This window comes from Malurus melanocephalus, unplaced genomic scaffold, assembly GCF_030028575.1.
Source record: "Malurus melanocephalus ecotype Western Australia unplaced genomic scaffold, MMel_1.1 scaffold_467, whole genome shotgun sequence".
Taxonomy (NCBI): domain Eukaryota; kingdom Metazoa; phylum Chordata; class Aves; order Passeriformes; family Maluridae; genus Malurus; species Malurus melanocephalus.
Genome location: NW_026623699.1, coordinates 352,969 through 372,485, shown reverse-complemented (window position 1 = coordinate 372,485; position 19,517 = coordinate 352,969). Strand labels below are relative to the sequence as shown.

General features: G+C 37.7%; 1 protein-coding gene across 1 annotated transcript; it reads right to left on the bottom strand.

Moving 5' to 3' along the window:
- Positions 1 to 210: 210 nt before the first annotated feature.
- Positions 211 to 15,173, bottom strand: CFAP206 (cilia and flagella associated protein 206). The gene is made up of 12 exons (XM_057380705.1): positions 15,066 to 15,173; positions 13,712 to 13,795; positions 13,298 to 13,388; positions 12,075 to 12,263; positions 11,651 to 11,809; positions 10,972 to 11,180; positions 10,100 to 10,219; positions 7,427 to 7,625; positions 6,573 to 6,710; positions 4,341 to 4,534; positions 3,227 to 3,370; positions 211 to 713 (listed from the first exon to the last, which is right to left on the bottom strand). Exons 1-12 carry the CDS (start codon positions 15,171 to 15,173, stop codon positions 483 to 485), a joined length of 1,866 nt encoding a protein of 621 aa, XP_057236688.1. The 3' UTR covers positions 211 to 482.
- Positions 15,174 to 19,517: the final 4,344 nt, after the last annotated feature.

Genomic DNA, 19,517 nt, shown 5'->3' with positions numbered 1-19,517 from the left:
CCAGCCTTGTTCTACAYTCATTGGGTTGGGTCAATACCAGCACAAATGGACAGACCCAAGGGCACAGAGTGGTTTCATTTTGTTAATCTTACCTTTGTGACATATCTGTTCTAAGGCTGGAGCCGTGACATTCGAGTGACTCTTCTGAAGTAAGTTTTATTCCACTTGAAGACAGTGTTTCAACAAGCAATTGTTGCATTCAGACTTCAGCAAAATCCCAGAACACGCACTACACATTTACATGTTAGAAGTAAAAGTCCTTGGGAACATTTTGATTCTAAATTTATTTAAAATCYATACTTCAGGCTTATCACTTCTGTCACTTAATGCCAATCAGTAGCCCCAACAAATAAGATAAATGAAACAAAMCAATGGTTCCTGGAATCAATTGACACAGCAAAATCTTTAGTGTCTAAATTCAGATATATTCAGGGATTTTTATATGCACTTCCAAGATGTGTCTTCAGGTTTCTCACTTTCATTTAGGTTTCATCTATTGGTCTTGTTAAATCCACTGCAACCATGTGAGTAGTGGGAGATGGTCCTCCTCGGAGACCTTTCAAGAAAATCTGGGGTTTGGGTACATTGCTTGAGTTGTCACGCTTAGTCTGGGTGTCAGCCTCTTTTGGCAAGAAYGCTTGGGTGAAGTTGTCTCTTCTCATATGGCTGAGATTAGTCTGCATGGAATGAGTTAACTTGCGGCGCAAATTGGCCTAAAGACACAAAAAGAATTAGATTAAGCAAAACGTTGAACATTTTAGCACTGGTATATACTCAGGAGTGTTTGTTTTACATCTGTGGGCTTCACAACCCTGGAACATGGCCTACCTTACCCTCCTGTCAATACACCATTGCAACTGGGATTTGGTAAGTCCTGAACAAGATGTGTGAATAGCATTTTAGGTAGCCCACACAGTTCTAAGTGAGTCTGTTAATAATTTCATATTTTCCATTGGTCATTGWCCTTCAAATTTTGTTAAATGCTGAAGCCTTTGTTTTGTTAGAATAAAATCTTTTTATGATAAGTTCTTCCAGTCTTTGTCTGATATCTGCCAAATGGGGTGAGGTTAGGAGTTGGTGTCACAAAATATCAGAAAAAAGGGAAAAAATATTTTCTTATACAACGTTGCTCACTAACCTCTTGACAAGGGGTACAAGTTAATGTAATTAATGATTAAAGTGGTTATTGACAGAAATTGTTGTAGGTACAACAACAAAACCACCTCTCACAAAGTGTTGATATTACAGAGCCAGCACTTGAAACAAAAAAAAATCCTTATTCCACTGAGCCTTCTATGTCAGCAAGGATGTAAAACACTGCAAATTAAATGACATAATGGTCTCTTTGAAATATACAAAATACATTCTCATGTGCTGGGATTCAGACCCCTCCACTTAAGTGAGTAAGTCCTGGAGTYCAGTCCAGTCAGTGAAGACTGGAATCAATGGTAACTGGAGAGTCATAAAGTTGGCCAAATTCAGTGTTTGGATCAYGACAAGTCAAAATATTCTCCAGACTCCACTGGTGAGGCCTCTCTCAGCTGGAATGGAAGGTGAAGCACCTAAATGTAGGCACATTTTAGCACTTTAATCTACAACTGAATCTTATGTGCAGAGTCATCAAGGAGAAAAAGAAAAAAAAAAAAAAAACAACAAGGAACCAATAAGAGATGGCATGGGAAGAAAAACAATATATTAAGTCTCTTTTTTCTGAGGGTTTTGATGACAAACAAAACAAGATCAGGCATGAGATCCTTTCTCCCTGCTAATTTTATCTCTCTTGGACTGAATGTATGCTATTACAAGGAACTGTGCTTGCACAAAGAAACAAATGTGACCTAAAATTTTTACTTCTTATATATAGGTGCTCTAACTAAGTAACAGTTTAATATTTCATATCACTACAAGTTTTTTGGATAAGTATGAACAATGCAAAAAACCCCAAAGGCATCCGTGCCCATGCTCTAACAAAACCCATAACTATGTCTGATGGTCCCCTGAAGAATCAAATTCATTGATGCACTGGGTAAACGATTTCTGTTGTTTTATCACTTTGATATTAAACGTTTTGTCACCTCCATATTACAAATTACCATAGTCAAAGCACTTTTGCATACATCTGGGTTTTTTTTTTTTATTTCAGCTCCACATCACTAATCTCACATTTGGACAGTTGAGGCTAAAACACCTTTAGTACTTTAAAGTACTTTCTCTAAATATTTCAAACTAACAAGCTACAAATCTGTTTGTGAATGGTCTTCATGATCAGATATGGAAAATATCCACTTTTGCTTATGCTAAAGAGCTACTGACTACATCTTATATTTATTTATGTAATTTTGTCYTTTACAGAAGCAAAGGAAGCTTTTAGCTAGGCTGCCTGTGAACATAATTGGCTTCTTTATATACCTCAGTAACAGCTATTTCTTAGAATCCTTTATGAGCTAGGTAACACGGGCAAGACTCCTCAGTCCAAAATTTTGGTTTCATTCTACAACTTTAAAAGATTTCATGGCAAAAAGAAAAACAGAAAGGAAATAGGCTGYCCAGCAGACCACAGGCCCCCACAATGCATCTGCTCACACAAGAAAAAAAAGGAGCCCTGCAGTGTCTTGTGTTCAGTTGATATTGTTAACTGCAATATTCCCTGCATTCACAAGTTGTTCATTTTGATTGAATTGTGAAAATCAGGTGTTATACCTTGACAACTACATGTGCTGAAAAACTCTAGAAAGAAGCTTCTGAAATATATGCTCTTCATTTAAAAGCTTGTATGTATGTATGCGGTCGACCTTCTGTGGACAGAATGACTTCCAATCCTCCAGAAATTCATCATAATAATATGGCAATATTTTCTATGGACTTGTTTTACAAAGATGTTATTTAGTAGTATCTTCAACCCATTAACTCGATTGAAATGTAGAACAACTTTAATATTCAAAGCTAAACAACAAAAACCCTTATTACATGAAGATGGCAAMTGAAAATTTTGAAATTAATAGACACAGCAGTGGAAGCCCTGCTCAAAAAATGGAAAAACATGAAAAAAGTGGGAAAGGCCAAAAATAAGGAGAGAAAATACCTAGAAAAAAATTTGAACCAGTTGAAATAAACTCTATGACTTTGAATTAAAGGCTAGATTTATGTTTCAAGGAATAAAAGTTAAGAATATGTTATTCTCAATTTTGTTATCCAACAATGAAAATCTGGTAATAACAGTACAAACCAATTTTATAGCTTTTCTTCTCAGTTCCCATTCATTCCATTCATAGGATCTCACAATAGTTGGAGGCAAGATATGAGTATCAGTTTGAGTACCACTGTCACATTTTGGGGGTAGTTTCATCACACATTTGTTTGCATTTCTGGCCTGGATGAAAAGAAACAACCAAAGCCAAATAAGGCATTAATGAGATGAATACAGAGAAATAGCATATGGACATGGCTAATGATTTTTACATTCAACAATATTTTTGTTCCCCATGCCCCTGCTAAAAAGGAAACATTAAGTACCTTTTGGATTTAATTTTTGACAGAAAACCCTTGAGGCTGAGGCCACAGCTGAGTTGCAGTCTCCTACATAGCTAGCGAGTGCTTAATCGTTGGATTTGAGGARAAAAGAGTCCCATGGCCACCAGTATTTTATGATGCAGGCATCTCAGTTTGTCTTTATGAATGGACTAAAATCACAAATCATAACTGGGAGAAGTGCACACATCTCTGCTACAGCTGGGATATAAACTGTTTCAAACCAAAAGCAAGTTCAAGACTACATTCTTTCCACTGCTAGGGACCTAAAATTCACAGTGGATTACAGAGAATGTTGTCTATAAATCCAAATCAAATCTATGAATTTCACATARTAGCACCATCATATTGATTATTGATGACTCTCCTTTTGTTTTTAWTACGTTCCATAAATCCTGTCCCCAGATATTACTACACTCTCATCCAGCACACATGGATGGACTGCTAGCTAAAGCTCCAGTTAACACGATATCTTATCTGTCTTGTCTTGCATTTATTTACTGTTCCTTTMAGCTAGTTCTGCAAAAATGAGGAAAAGAAACATCACACACAAAACCTGCCTAAGCTATGGACAAACAGCTTTTATCACTGCGAGAATCCTTTGGACCTACATATTCTATGAAGAGATAAGGTGAGAATGACACTAAGCAGAAACGTTTCTTCAACACTGAGGACCTGGAAACRATGGACCTTCAGACAGGAAGAGGATTTTACTTCTTTCCTAAAGATGGGTATCATCTGTTCTCTTTTAGAAAGGACAGACCAGCCAGTGACCCAGCAGCTGCTCAGGGGGAGGCATAGACAGTGTGTACCTCTGTATGTGGAACAAGGTCTTCAAACTGATGGTGGAGCTCTAGCAGTTGAATTAGCTCTGCATATTCTTTTGCTTTTTCTATATTCAATTGAATAAAATTATCTGGATCTTGAGCAAAGATGTATGCAACTTCCTTTGAACTGAAAGCGTAACATTTCTCCTTGTGCTTCAAAACTCCGATAGCAGGATTTCCTAAAAATGAGAAGAAAAAACAACCCAAAATAAACCCCACAAATTAAAAGAGTGAACAGTATGATATCCAATATAAAAGACATTTGTAATCAAGATTCTGTGCTTCCCTCAAGTCAGTTTCACTTCTTCTGAACTCAGAATAAACCCCTGAAAGAATTTATGAYCAATTATGAAACCCTTGAAAGTAAGCTTTTTTAAAATACACCAAAATCTATTTTGTTAGGTCAGTAAAACTGCTTCTGATCAGTTCTGATCAGATCTAGTATGCCTTAGTGCATGTCTCAGAAAAACAACAGATAAAACACATATAGCCAAGGTCTAAGAAACCGGTCTCTACTCTCAAATGTTTCCCCTATAATCTCCAGCAAATATCTGATTGCAGATCAGCAGTGCATTTATACCAAAGGATATAACACTGAGATTAACTGAAGAAGCAGATAAAGCAACTGGGAAGCTGAACAGTAAATTAACAGAGAAAACGAAGTGGCAATAAAGGCCAAATAAATTATATAGGAAAACAAACTGAATTCAAGGACTTTGCTTCAGATGTCATTGCCCAGGAAAGACCAGTGGCAGACTTTGCTTCAGATGTCATTGCCCAGGAAAGACCAGAGTCATCACAGACACTGCCTTGAAAATAGTCAGTCAAAAAAGGAATTATTAGTATGCAAACAGAGAAGAAGAACACCAATGTTGTAACAACCTGTAGGCTACATTTGTAATAATGCATTTTGTTCCAACACAACAGAACAGTAAAAAGGAGCTAGGAGTGATGAAAGGCTTGTGATACCTTTCATAGGAGAGTTTAAAGAAAGAGGCCTCCTCAGCATTAAAAAGAAAGAAGTAATAATATGATATGGGGCTTATATTGTGTGCAATATAAAATTACTATTTACTAATTTTCCTAATAGAAGGACTATCAAGTCTTTGTTGAAATTATAATACCAGAGCTTAAAACCATCTCAAAAAGAGTTACCTTTTCATAGCATATATAATTATAATTGTGGGGCTCTTGAGAATAAGAATAAGAATATCCCATGGCAAACTCTAGWTGGATTCAAAAATCAATTAGATAAATGAAAAACCTCTGTGAAGGATTACTCAGCAGAAGGTTACAGACTCAATATTAATCAGAGGAAATCCCATAAATACTAACTGCTAGAATAAGGAAGGATATAATTAAGGAAGGATCATTCTGACTTGAATTCTCATAATTTTAAAATGTTCATGACCATCCAAGTCCAGTAATCAGATACAGGGCAAGAGAGACCTTCAGTCTGAGCCAGGACAGATGTTCTTATGTATAATGCTAAATAAGCGTAAGTAAATTACATTGTTATTAAAATATTTATCCTTYAATACTGACAAGAAAATGGCAATGYTTTCCTCCCAGACTCCTGTAGGTTTAAAAAAATTCTGTATGAACAGGTTCTATAAAGGACAGGGAGAAAACAAGAAAAGGGATAGCTGACATATGGCTGACTTTCAAGACAAATGAGCTCAAGGAGATAAAAAATTCCTACGATTAGTTGACTTAACCGAGTGCACTTTTGCATTCTTTTCAGAGAAGCTTTTTAATACTTTGTAATGACTATTTAAAAACACATATGATGTAAGAATGGATGGCTGTGTTTGCAACATATGGATACACAAAATAGAAGGAATGGCCATTTCCCTATACATTATAGCACATTAACAACAGTAAACAAATCTGTATTCAGCTGCAGTGTAAGTTATACAGTGTATGTATATGTAGATTATTCCACAATTCAGCAAGAATAAATATTTATCCATCCATCTTGTTTCCACCCCTGCTTGCTTTTCAAATATTCTACCTTCTACTAAGGGCAGTTCATTTGTGTATTTTAAAAAAGATACTTTAACCAGGGAAATAAATTATCTGGTGTGAAAATTGCAAATGCGGAAAAACAAGTATTCCAGGTTTGATGTAAGATAATGCTTTCAGAATGYGTTTACATTTTCCCTAGTCCTTGTGTATATATATATAATATGGAAAATGTCTGACTACAAAGCATACCTGGTAGGATGAGACCTTTCACACCAAKTGAATGTGCACAGAAACCATGGTACTGGATTAGCAACTGATCAAAATTCTCAGTATTCTCTGGAAAAAGCCATTCTTGGTTCTCAAAATCAGAAGCATTCACTCTGGTTTCTAAGAAAAGATAAAACAGAAGAAGGATTTCAATACTAAAATATGAGATGTTTAAAAGATAATAATATCACAGGATGACCAGATTACTTGGGTTTTCACAGGATGACCTGCAGTGCCAAGATCCCAAAAGMCAAACTTTAGTCCTGCCTTGAAAGAGAACCTGCTGAAAAATCAGTCCTGTGGGAACCCTCTTTAGYAGCATTACTTTTCTTTGGAAACAGGGGACAACAACAGGAAAATAATATCTTATTCTTCGATTTTGTTTTCACCKACTCATGCATTACAAACTCCCTGGAATAAAACTTGGTTCCTAGGGATACCATCTTACAAACGAACACTTCTGGTAACTGAAGCCCTATTATCTTGCTTATCCCCTACCCCTCAGTTTCCAAAGTTCTGAAAGGTATAAAAAGACATAAATATACTTCAATTTTTTTAAAAATTACAAATATTGTCTGATCATTCTGACATTTTTGTAAGGTATGCTTGTATCTAGAATCTATATTTTAATTTTATATGTAAAAATAGAATCCCAAGCTATACTACATAAAAATGTAAATCTACACCCTACAAGGTTTATTTTAATTTACTATTCAAATTCTGAGTATTAAAAATCAATACATAGTACCCCCTGTAAAGCACTTTTTGTAAAGAAAATTCACACCACAAAATCTTGGAAAATGAAAGAAAACAAAAAAAGTATTAACTTTCCATACCTAAGGTTTCTTTTATCCTTTCCTCATCACTTTTCACAGTCACTCCTTCTAGAAGAGATGTTAGCATTCCCTCTGGAAAAAGCTGTGATTGGATTTCCAAGAATTGTTGCAGATCATCAGTCATATATGTGAGGAAGCTTAGCAGTAGTATTTCATCYTGAAAGCTCGTCCAAATCTTAGAAAGTTCAAAAAACAGAGGCTAGAATATAAAGAAAATTATCTGAAATGCAGATTTGTTTTATGTCTGCAGCATAACCAAGCCCTGTGCACAACAATCTCTGCTATGAACAAAGCAGAGCTGAACTCCAGGCCTTCARGAACTGGAAATTCCAGGGGAATTCAGGGACACTGTAAGAGGAGCTGCCATTACATACGCCTAAAGCAAATATGTCAACCCACAGAGTGGTACTATTTTATTTCTATTTTACTCCAAAGCCTTTCCCAAATAAATGCACTCTGTGACCATGCTTTGAATTGAGCACKTAATTGACAATATAGTTTTATAACTGAAAATATAGTGTACAGGAATAAAGATCAGAAGGAACACACCTGATTAATTACCAGACTAGATATAACCACTACTAGATGTACAAACTATAAGGTTTTGTTCTTTTGMCTGTCCTGCTTCTAGAGTCACTTGGTACCACTGCCCCAGACCACCAGGTGTGTCAAATGAAAGGAATGTGGGCCTCTTCAAAGTGGCCCAGGGTTCAGGACAAAACTGRAAGCCGCCCTTCCCAGCAGCGATGCTGGCATACAAGTGCAGGCACATAAAGAAGCACCCTGAAAGCTCTAAGTATAAGTGCTGATTTTAATGGCAGTGACATAAAATGTGCCTGTTACATCTAAACACACAGAGAGCATTTACAGGAAGAGATTCAACCAATCTGAAATGTACGCTTAACAACACATTTTAGGCATGTTAACAATATTATCATAAGAGCAGTCAACAGAGCCAGCTCTGGATTCATCCACATTGCTAAAGCTGTGGAAATGTTATGGTAACAAAACTCAAAGAAAAYAAATGTAGGGCAGCAAGATCAAAAACATTCTTACTAGAATAAACAAAGAATATTWATGAAATGTACTGTTTTTCCTAAAATAGATGTTTATTGCAAATACAGGCCTTGTCCTATGCTTTTTAAATGAGAGAATGCCCTGCTTCTCTACCTTTGTAAGGGATCCAGCTTCTCAGCAACAACACAAGAAACATAATTTAAATGGTGTATTAATAGAAAAATCTGTACCCAAAAAGGATCTGAAATTAAATGGCGTTACATATTCTATCTACAGCAGAGAAGACAAAACAACTAAACAAAAGAGGAAAAAATAATTCAAGGAAGGCAGCAATCAACAGATAGCTTTTTGGGTAAAGGGTAAGGTACATCAGTCACTGAAGTCCCACAAAGATATAGAAAAGGAAAAACTGCTTTGAGTAGCTGGACAAGAGGGGAAAATGTTCTCCAAATGGGAACATCTGGCTTATAAAATCAAAAGCATACACAAACTGAAGCCTGGATCACTTAGTTAAGGTGTCATTCCCATGAGTTTCCAGCTCGGATGCCCTACTGGGAAGTATAAAAATACTCTGGATAGGTGGGGATCACAGTCTTCTTCCTTCTCCACAGTAGGCTTTATTTTGGTTTCTAATAATTAGTTTAGAATGTTGAAAAATAATCTAACATATATATGAACTGCATGCTGGGTCAGCACGCCACAAGCAATCGGAATGATAATCAAGTCACACAAAATAACGAGATCTTACATGAAAAGCAAATTAAATGAATAATTTATAGTTATTAAGTTTTATAATTTATTTCTCTACCTTTTCCTTTATACCATGCCAGCATAATAACCCCAGGTTTTCACAGGGTCATCAAGTGCCCCTCCTCATAATAACCGTAGCAAACAGCATTCATTCCCTCCCCACCCAATCCCTCCCTCCCATGTCCTGTAGCTCCCAGTCAAGGGTGCAATAGAACAGAATATCAATCCTGCAGAGGTACCTTCAGTGGATGCACAGTGGCCAGACAGCACACAAACCATTTCAGACTTGATCTTAATAAGGCTYTAATTGTGTGCCTCTAGTTGCTCTTTTTTTCCCATAAAACTTGCAGAAAATGGCATATTTTGAGGTCTCTGGACTCTGACAAATGTGATTAAAACTTGCCAACAGGTCCAGAAGCTATTGTGAGGGGAAAAGAGGCTGACATCCCCAACACAGAAACCCAGTTTCTGTAGAAAAATTGTATCAGTGACTCATACTGTAATTACATAGATTGCTATCTGAGGGAACTTTAAAATAATCACACTYTGATGCACTGTTTTCTGCAATCATTATGTTCTTACAGTTTCTGCAGGGAATAGGAAAGAATATCTACACACACAAAAAAGGAAAATATTCCTGTAAATCTATAAATAGTGACAAATAACTCAAGACATTTAGAGTAAAATACCATTTAATTCCTTTGCTCCCTTTCTGTACCTTGTCTTTTTCTTACCTTTACAGTCTTCTAATTACCCCTTCAAAGATCACAGATTATATTATAATAGAGAGAAAATAATACGGCCTCTTTATTTACATAAACTATTTAAAAAGACACCAGCAAAGTGTCATACTTKAGTATTTTTTTCTACCAAAGAAGTAATGGGTTTTCCATTCATAATACTTACAAAAACCTCTTTGGAAGCTACAGAAGTCTTATCTTGCACTGTGTTTTTCAGTGTCGTCATTGCTGCTTCAAACTGAACATTCAAACTTTCAACTTCTTGAGCACTTGTAATTCCATCAGACTGGAAAGAGAACTCACTTCAGATAAGAAGGATCACATTCAAAAAGTCAATTATTTAGTAGTAAATATTTACTTGGATATCTCCATTCGACTATTTTTAGAACAACTGTTTTMAGGACCAAAATGTCCTCTAATTTTCACAAAATACATATTTCCTTAAATGTTCAGGCACATCACTCAAACATAAACTAGTAATTTTTATAGAAAATTGTCTATATTTTCCCAATGAAGAGAACTAAAAAAAAAAAAAAAATTTTCCCAATGAAGAGAACTAAAAAAAAAAAAAAAGTTTTTCAATGCCCTATGCAGGAAAGACTAATAAAACCCTGCAGTTTCTCAAAAGACAAATGAAAAAGTCTTCATTAAAAATCAAAAATTTAAAAGGTATTCTTCATAGAATTCTGATGACTCCATATGTTTTGGGGGTGTCTGAAGACTAAAACTGAGACGATTAAGATCTTTTCTCTCTTACTTTTTGGGGCACAGAATTAGTATACAAACAACTGTTAAAAGGTGGATTCGAACATGGCAGTGCCAGGTTAATATGTTAATGGTTGGACTCAACGATTTTAAAGGTATTCTTCAGCCTAAACAATCTATGCTTCTATGGTTATTTATATAGATATAATATTTTATTTTATTKCATTTATTTCTGAATAATTTTTCTTCTATTTCTGTCCCATACAAGTAGATAACTTGAATACATTCCATCTGCAATAAAAATCCACAGGAGATAACAAGATGGTATCTCACCAGAAGGATGCAAAGGAAGGCTTCATACTGTCTCACATTGAATAGTGCTTCTTTTAATTTAAAAGACTCAAGCTGGGGGTATCTGTCGGGGTCTTCCTGCATGGATTCCAGCAGAGCTGTGTACTGGTACACTAACAGGTGGCAGGAATTCAGATGTTCATCGACCGTCCGTGTAGCTGATGGAATGGCTTCATTCAGGATGGCTGGCACTATTCACATAGAATAAATATGAAATGCATATAAAAAGAATTAATGAAACCATTATCAAATAATTAAAGTGCAATATTTGAGCATAATGGTATTCTGATAAAATTTTGATTTCTAAATTTTGTCCTTATACTAATGCGTTTCCAAATACTCGTGAACCAAATTCAACCACCCTATCTTACTAGTCAGGCTGCTTCAAATATTTAGACCTACAGGAAATATCACARTCAAGTCAAGGAATGTGAGAAAACTTGTTTTAGAGTAGATGCAATTCTGTTGTTACAGCTGGCATGGGTTTCCTGAGAAACTTCAGGCAACCTGCATAATTTTCAGTTCTTAGTTTCCTAATTTGTAAAATATTAGTAACAATAATAGYCCTCCCTGAGATGGGAACTTATTGGAGCAGCTCCAGTGAAGAAGGCCAGGAAGAATGAATTGGGGATACCCAGCTTAAATGCAGTYGTTTACTTACAGTCATCAATGCCACTTCCTCCTTTCTGGCACTCCTTGTTGTACAAACGAATTCCTGTGACTARCATGGTAAGATCTTTCAGCTGTTGTTCTTTGTCCTTCTTACTGAGTGAGATGAAAGTAGGCATCTCTCTCTGGGGGAATACACTCTGCAAGGCAGCTATAAGCATTACAGAGTGGGAGAAAACCCTCAATATCAGGGAACAGAAGAGAAAATCATTAAATAAGCAAAAATGCCCTCCCTTAAACAAATGCAAAAGTAGGAAATTCATGTGAAACTTACACTTCAAGGCTGAGCAGTAACAGTTTGCATAGTAAGCACTCATCACAGTTTACCATGTTTGTGTCTAAATACCAGCAAAGAGAAGGTGATTTTTTTCTTTCCAAGAAGCAAACCCCAATTTCACAGCTGGGAGTTTACCRACCTGTTACTTCCCTGACAGCCTCAATATCTGTTGGGGATCCCAGGCCAGAACTCAGCAGCACATAGGTAACAATCCTTTGATACACATACTCCATTTCTTCTTGTGTACGTGGACCACTCTCTGTGATACCTCTGACCAGAGGAGCCAGTTTCCCTTCCAGAACACGCTGCTGCTCATTGAGTAATTCAGCTAGGAAAAAAGGACACTTAGAAAGTGCTATCTAAATTCTTTGAAATTTGGCTTATACAGAGCATGCAATTCATTTCCACAGTCAGAGCACCAACTTAAGGTTTCTGAAGCACAGGTATGTGGAAGTTCATAGTACCACACCATTAGAATGAAAAGCATYAATATAATTAGCAGTATGAACATCAGTCAGTAGAATCCTGAGAACTATTCAGTTCAAACTAAACAGCAARTCTTTGGCTCTCTAAACTCCTCTGAGTGCAGGAGGCCTGACATACACACACACGTATTTTAAACACACCTGAAATTAAATTGAACACTACTCAGGATCTCAAAAACTTGCTGGAGCTACTGCTTATAGAGTTTAGAGGGCATARGAGCAGTTCCCAGTGCTGCTAATTTTTTATTTTAATCCATGCTAACAAGAAAACATTTTCATTATCTTCACACACCGAAATGCTTTTTCCGTGTCTATTCTTATTCTGTGTCTTCTATTTCCCAGCCAGCCTCCACTGTCTCTTTGAGATCTGAAATTACATTCATAGCAGAGGCATTTTCCCCATCTCATTTTATTTTCACATTCCCATTTTCAGATCGTATGAAATTACTGCTGATGAGACAAAAACATACTCAGTTAAAACTGTAACTGATTGTTCAAGATTRCTCAAATCTCTCAATTAGGGATATTGATAAAACACTGAGTTCCCTTTGAGATATATGAGCAGAATTCTGAGCACCTTCAGACACACAGGTGCAGGTGCAAGCTTTTCTTGCTAACCACTGAACCTGAAAGTGTAATTGTCCTCAAGCAACCTAATACATTAGATTCCGTAAATCTCTCAGACAACATGAGAAGAATGTACTCTCAAATCGAATGTACACTTTTCCCTACTATATTCTGAAACATCAGATTCCTGTACAGTAAATTTCTCCTGAAATTTCTGTTTTGCTTTACTGCCAGCATCCATTTAACAGTAATTACTGTTATTAAATTCTAAACTCAGCATCAACTTCTAYGAAAACACATTTGAAATTACCTCGGTTTGCATAGTTCGTATCAAAGTAAACTTGCAGCTTAATTGTGCTTAGGGATGGGTTTGTTGTGTCAAGCAGTCTGGTAACACAAAGCTAAAAAGAGAGTCAGAGAAGTGAGTTCTTTCTCATCTCTGGTAAAACATCTGAACATCTCTGGGGAAACATCAGTGATCTACTACAGGTTTCAYAACAGCTGTAGAGCCCTCTCTTTACCATTCTCTCCATATAAAGCTTTTCTAAGGCATTTATTTATGGAAATACAGCCCAGTTTTTAGCTACAGAATAAGAGTAGCACATGAGAATAAAGTAGCACTAAAATTTTGAAAGYGTTCATGTCATTTTAGTTACAGGAACAGGTAGCAAATAATGTYATAGTCTTAGCTAAGTACTGACTCTCAACATCATGTCAGAATTACCTGGATAAGATTTTGCACATCATCTTCTGTAAGGATTYGATCCATATTAAAGTCATTTTTTGGATCTAAAACAACAGCTTTCACCTAGAGATTGCCAAAAGAAAGTTATTAATTTACRTCTCAAAATATCATCTTTGCAACTCACCTTTCATTTTCTGAAAAATCTCTGATGCATTCAAYATTTCTTTACTATTCTTTTTTATCAATTTCAGTCTTTGAGAATGAAACAAAATTACTTCATTTCACATCTCACCACTTCCAATCTGAGTTCTCAGGCACAAATGAASAAAAAAATCTATTTGTGATACAAACATTTAAATACAGCTCCTTTAAAAATTACCAGGAAAAGTATTTTCCTAAGTAACACTTTTTGAAAATCCATCATGGCTGTTTATAAACTTCTCATTTGATGTTATATGCATCGGTATAAATGTTTACTATTYGAATAAAAAACCCATAGTGTTCTGTATGCAGCAAAATATGCACATGTTTGCAATTGGTATTCATGCTGGGTGTCTTGCCAGCCACGTGTACAAATTCTTTACTCATTAAAATTTTCCTGCTTAATTGATTACTACTGTTTTTGAGCTCAATCTATTTTCTAAAGTACCAGGTCCCCTTTAGGGGAAAAAAAAGCAGATTAACAGTATGCCTGTGAATCATTTACATTTATGCACAAGTTTATCAAGAGCTGATAATCAATAAAACTGAACCTAGCTCCAYCTTTCTTCAGCCACAGCTTTGCAGACTATATTTTGTAGCAGTGCTGTGTCTCCTAAGAGATGCCAAAATGTAAAATGTTTTTAGGATACTTACAGTTGTTTGCCAAGGACAATACTGAGACTGATTCMATTTAATTTTTAGTTTAAGTGGGATCCAAACCCACTGCTTCAAATATTCAGCCCATTTATACTACCTGGCCCTCCCTGAGCAGAGAAACAAACAAAATAATCCATCCCAATAGAGGGATGAGGTAAACATCAAAGAACAAATATAGCTTCTGCAATATACGTTCATCTTTGTATCACGTTCATTTATGAGAACGTGAAGAAATGTTATTAAATTTGGGAACACTTATCTTTTTCACTTTTGAAAGCAAACAATGGTTTATCTGCCTGCAGAAGAAAACTGAAAAGAACTCCGAGTGGCAGTTCAGAGAGTTTCCAGGACTCAGGACCTACAGCCTTCCTGGGGCATTGTATTCACATAGATTTCAGAGCAATAAAATACTTTCTCRGGTTTTTAGGACCCTATACTAGATGTCGCTGGACTCTAACATTTCTCAACGCAGGCAAATGGAAATCAAGGTATTTCCAAGCTCAGGTCACCTCTGAACGCYTCCTTTCGCGCTTACCATGAAGGCCACCAAGGTTTCAGAGAGGCTTTGTCCCTGGCCAGCGCACTCCAGGCCGACTTGGCGGATTATTCTCTTGATGACATTTTGGCTCAGCTCGTCGGCCATGCTGGCCAAGCACGCAGCCCTTGGCGGAGTTACGGTCACTTGAGGCACCCAGTCCCGACCCCCGAGCTCCCGCTGTCCCCGTCCCCGCGTCCCCGCCGCCGGCCAAAGGCGGGAGCGGCCGCGGCCGCGCGCCAGCCCCGGGCGTTGCCATGGGGACGCGGCCCGGCCTGAGGGGAGAGCGGCCAGGGACCGGCGGGGATGTGAGTTTATGCACAGCGCACAGGGAAACGCGTGTTTGTACACAAGATATGGGTCAGTGTGCGCGCAAAACGTACGCGTCTGCATCTACACCAAACACGCGTCTGTAGAGGTGCAGGAGTGTGGGTGTTTGTGTACGTGTACAAACTGAGTGTGTGGACGGCTTCGGCTTTGGCTGTATGTGGTATGTGTAAGGATACATACATATGGATGTATTAAGACACATAGATATTGATGCCCGAAAAAGGCCTAGAAATATAACTCCATAGACTGGTGTCTATAGAGCAGGTATTTATTTGTTTACTGCAGCATGGAGGTGAGGGGGATTTCTCCTCCTAACCCACCTGCCTTTGCTTCAAACTAGCACATATTTATACAGTAAGCATGGTGTAACATGAACATTGTTACGCCCACCATACACCCACAACTATACATGAGCACGGAAATACATGATATCACAGTTTTACAAGTGTGCATGTGTCATCCTCACTTCAGTGGTCGAGGGGGTCTCCCTCTAATGAGATACCATCCTCTTCATCATGGTGGACTTTTCACCTTTGTCTTCAGGGCATGCGCAGTTGTGATGTTCAAGGGTTTTTTCTAGTCCTCCAAGTTGTAATTTCCAATTATTTTGCTGATTATCCCATGTGTCTGCCAAGTTCTCATTAGTGCTCTCTACTGTTCCTTATTTATAGCAGCTACCTGTCTACTTTCTTCAGAACTTTTTCTGATTTATGCTCCTTGGTGATTTCACGTATCTGTGTACTAATCCAGCTGGTTAGATTACATGCAGCTGGTATACTGAATGTTGCTAATACACTATTAAAAACGTATAGCAATATATTAAAAGGTTATAATTGATAATATATTGAAAGCAATTACATTGTATTTTAATAATATGTAAAAAGTTATTACATTCTTGTATTGATAATGTATAAAAAGGCTATAGAAAATTTTCAATTAATAGGCCTCATAAGCACTTTGCCACTTTGATATAAACTACATGTATCAATAGATACACCTTGATATCACAGAATCACAGGATCCTTAGGTTTGGAAGGAACCTCTGGAGATCACCCCGTCCAAGCCTCCTGCCAAGGCAGGGTCACCTAGAACAGGCTACACACAAATGTCCAAGTGGGTTTGGAACATCTCCAGAAAGGGATATCCATGACCTCCCTGAGCAGCCTGTTCCAGTACTCTGCCACCCTCAGTGGAAAGAAATTCTTCCTCATGTTGGGGTGGGACTTCTTGTGGTTTCGTTTATGGTCATTGCTCCTCGTTGTGACACTGGGTACCACTAAAATGAGTCTGGCACCAGCCTCTTGTTGCCACTTGTCTTTGAGACATTTATGTACATTAATGAGATYCCCTCTCAGTCTTTTCAAGACTAAATAGGCCCAGCTCCTGYAGTCTGTCCTSATAAGAGAGATGTTCCAGACCCCAAATCATCTTTGTGGCCCTCCTCTGGATCCATATATACTCATACACACAATATATCTACACCCCATGGCAGCGGGGKGTCAGAATAAGGTGATCTTTAAGGGCCCTTCCAACCCAAACCATTCTATGAATGGCCTGCTGGAGGGGGGCWGAATGRGAAAAAGAAAACCTTCAGGCCRAGCAAGTACACAGCCGAAACACWTGTKTTTTAACAACAAACCRCAGATCCAAAGCACAGCACCACAGRKGATGCTGATAAGAAAGCAAACYCAATCCCATCCAGACCTGGTACAGATAAATGTATCTTTACAGCTATAAATGCATACAATACATAGATATATTCACACACGCATGTATAAACAAAATGTGCGTGTGGTACCAGAGCAAGTGCTGCAGGCAGAGGCAGCACAGACAAGGCAACTTTTCTCTGCAACATGGACGAGAGAGCCATCTTTGTGTTCAGATCTCATGCTCACTGCTGGAGATGGCAGTTCCTCTGTGCGTGGTGTCTGCAAGTACCACAGGTCACAGCCTGCAAGCAGCAGCTCAGTGAGCCCCAAGTGCTTGCACACACCAGTGGGTACATGGTGGATGAATGTAATGCCTTACTGTAACTGGTTCAGTTAGTCAATACGCAATTAATTCCAGCTCTTCCATGTCAGATAGAGAGAAGAGTAATAGCATGCTAATTAAATTTAAAAGCCATGTCCCTGAAAGGCAAACGAGTAAGCTCAGAAGACACAGAGAATGCAGGGATAGCAGATGAAAAGCTATACCAGTTTTCCACTGATTTAATTTTTTTCCCTTTGATTTATGCTGTCAGACAGAAGGAACTCCACTGAGAATCATGATAAGATCAAGATGATAATTTTTTTCCACTGTGACCTCAGACAAGTCACTCTTAKCAGTAAAATTAAGATGATACTATGCTACCTAGCAAGTAGCTGCAGGGTTACATCCATGTTGTCAGTATATGTACAAAGGCATAGTGCAAGAAGTCCCAACATCACCCATGAGAAATGCWTTGGGAAGGTCTGTGGAGCAGGCATCAAAACAATCCTGCAACAGACATTGTGAAGTCTTAGGTTTCCTTCTAGTAGAATGGCTAATGGGGCTTCTTAATATGTCCTCTGCATTGATATTTTAAAAATTCAATAATAGCCTTAAGCTCAATAATTATAGCAAGATTTCATCAAGAGAATAACAATTTAGAGGATATCTTTTTCCACAGATTGCAGGATGAGAATCTTTTGGGGTCCTTCCTGGAGCAGAAATGTGTTGCTGTTAGAGAGCTTACAGTAACAGATTTTCCTCTGTGCTTCGTGMTAAATTACATGAGAACCAGCTCTTCTGCAGCTGCAGGTGCAGAGGAGCAAGAGGAGGAGAAGAATGTAGTTTTGCAGATTAGAAGTAAAAAGAGAAGGTGAAAATGCCAGCTTTGTCTCTACAAAAGCAAATTTCAAAAGTCAGTCATAAAACTTGTGGTCAAAGCAGTGAGGGTAACACCTCCCCCTGAAAAGATTATCAGCTAAAAGTGAACAGTTTTAAGAGTTCAACCAAACACTATCTGCAGTAGAAATGGAGATGGAATTTGAAGCTTTGCAGATGCAGAAAGTCAGTTCCCATCCCATCACAGTCAGAGAGACTTTTGGTGACATATTCACAGGCTTAGTRCACAAATACTTTCAGAAGAGCAGGAATGTGCAGGTAAGATTTGTCCAGGTTTTTAGTATGCACACACAGCCCATATAATTGTGCAATTTTGGTTTAACAATTTAAGGACTTTCTAAAGATGATTTACAGACTATATTTCAATATGTGTCTGTGTCTACATCTGCAGTTAGCGCAATCTCTGCAAAACATTTGGTGCTGAGGRCCTGACAGCCACAACATACATACTTTAGCAGTTGTTATTTCAGACAGTTGTTACTTCAGCTTTAGTCTGGTCCCAGKGACTGGTCCTTTGTTTGTGGCTGAAGTGTGTTAGGGTGGCTGCCAGAGCTCCCCTTCAAGCTTAATTTCACCCAAAATATTCACATGCCCAAAGCCTGCTCTACTGTGCAAACCAAAGCACAGCAGGTAAGGATTATGTAGATTCTCTCTGTAAACATATGCTTGATTTAAATTTAAAACCCACACACCTTAACATCCCACTTCCCCCTGCCCCAATATTCACAGTTATGTTAGTCTGCTTGAGTATTTCCTGGGGGAAAAATAAGATATAAGAACAGCTTATTTAAATTGAAATAACTCTTTGGAAAATACTATTTTGCTGTTGTCAGGAGGACACCTATCTGCCGAAGAGAACTTAATTTGAAAGACAAAATATTAGGAATAAATATGAGTTACTATATCACACTGTTACTGCATTCCTTTTCCAAAACCTTATGTTATATGGAGCTTCTAAAAAGCTACCAGTGCCAGCTCACACCCATAAATCCCAGTAGAAGGTGTCCAACTGCCTGTACCCTTTTAGGCTGCAGGCTGGAAGGATAGAACAATATATTTGCATCTTAGCATATTGAGAATTTAAATTATTTTATTGTTCTAAGCATTTCAGTAGTATTAACCTGTATTTCAGATGGTGCTAGAATCCAAAAATTACAAACTGCCAGCAACATTCTTATGAAAGAAAAGAAAGAAGGAAGGGAAGGAGGGAGAGGGAAGGGAAGGGAAGGGAAGGGAAGGGAAGGGAAGGGAAGG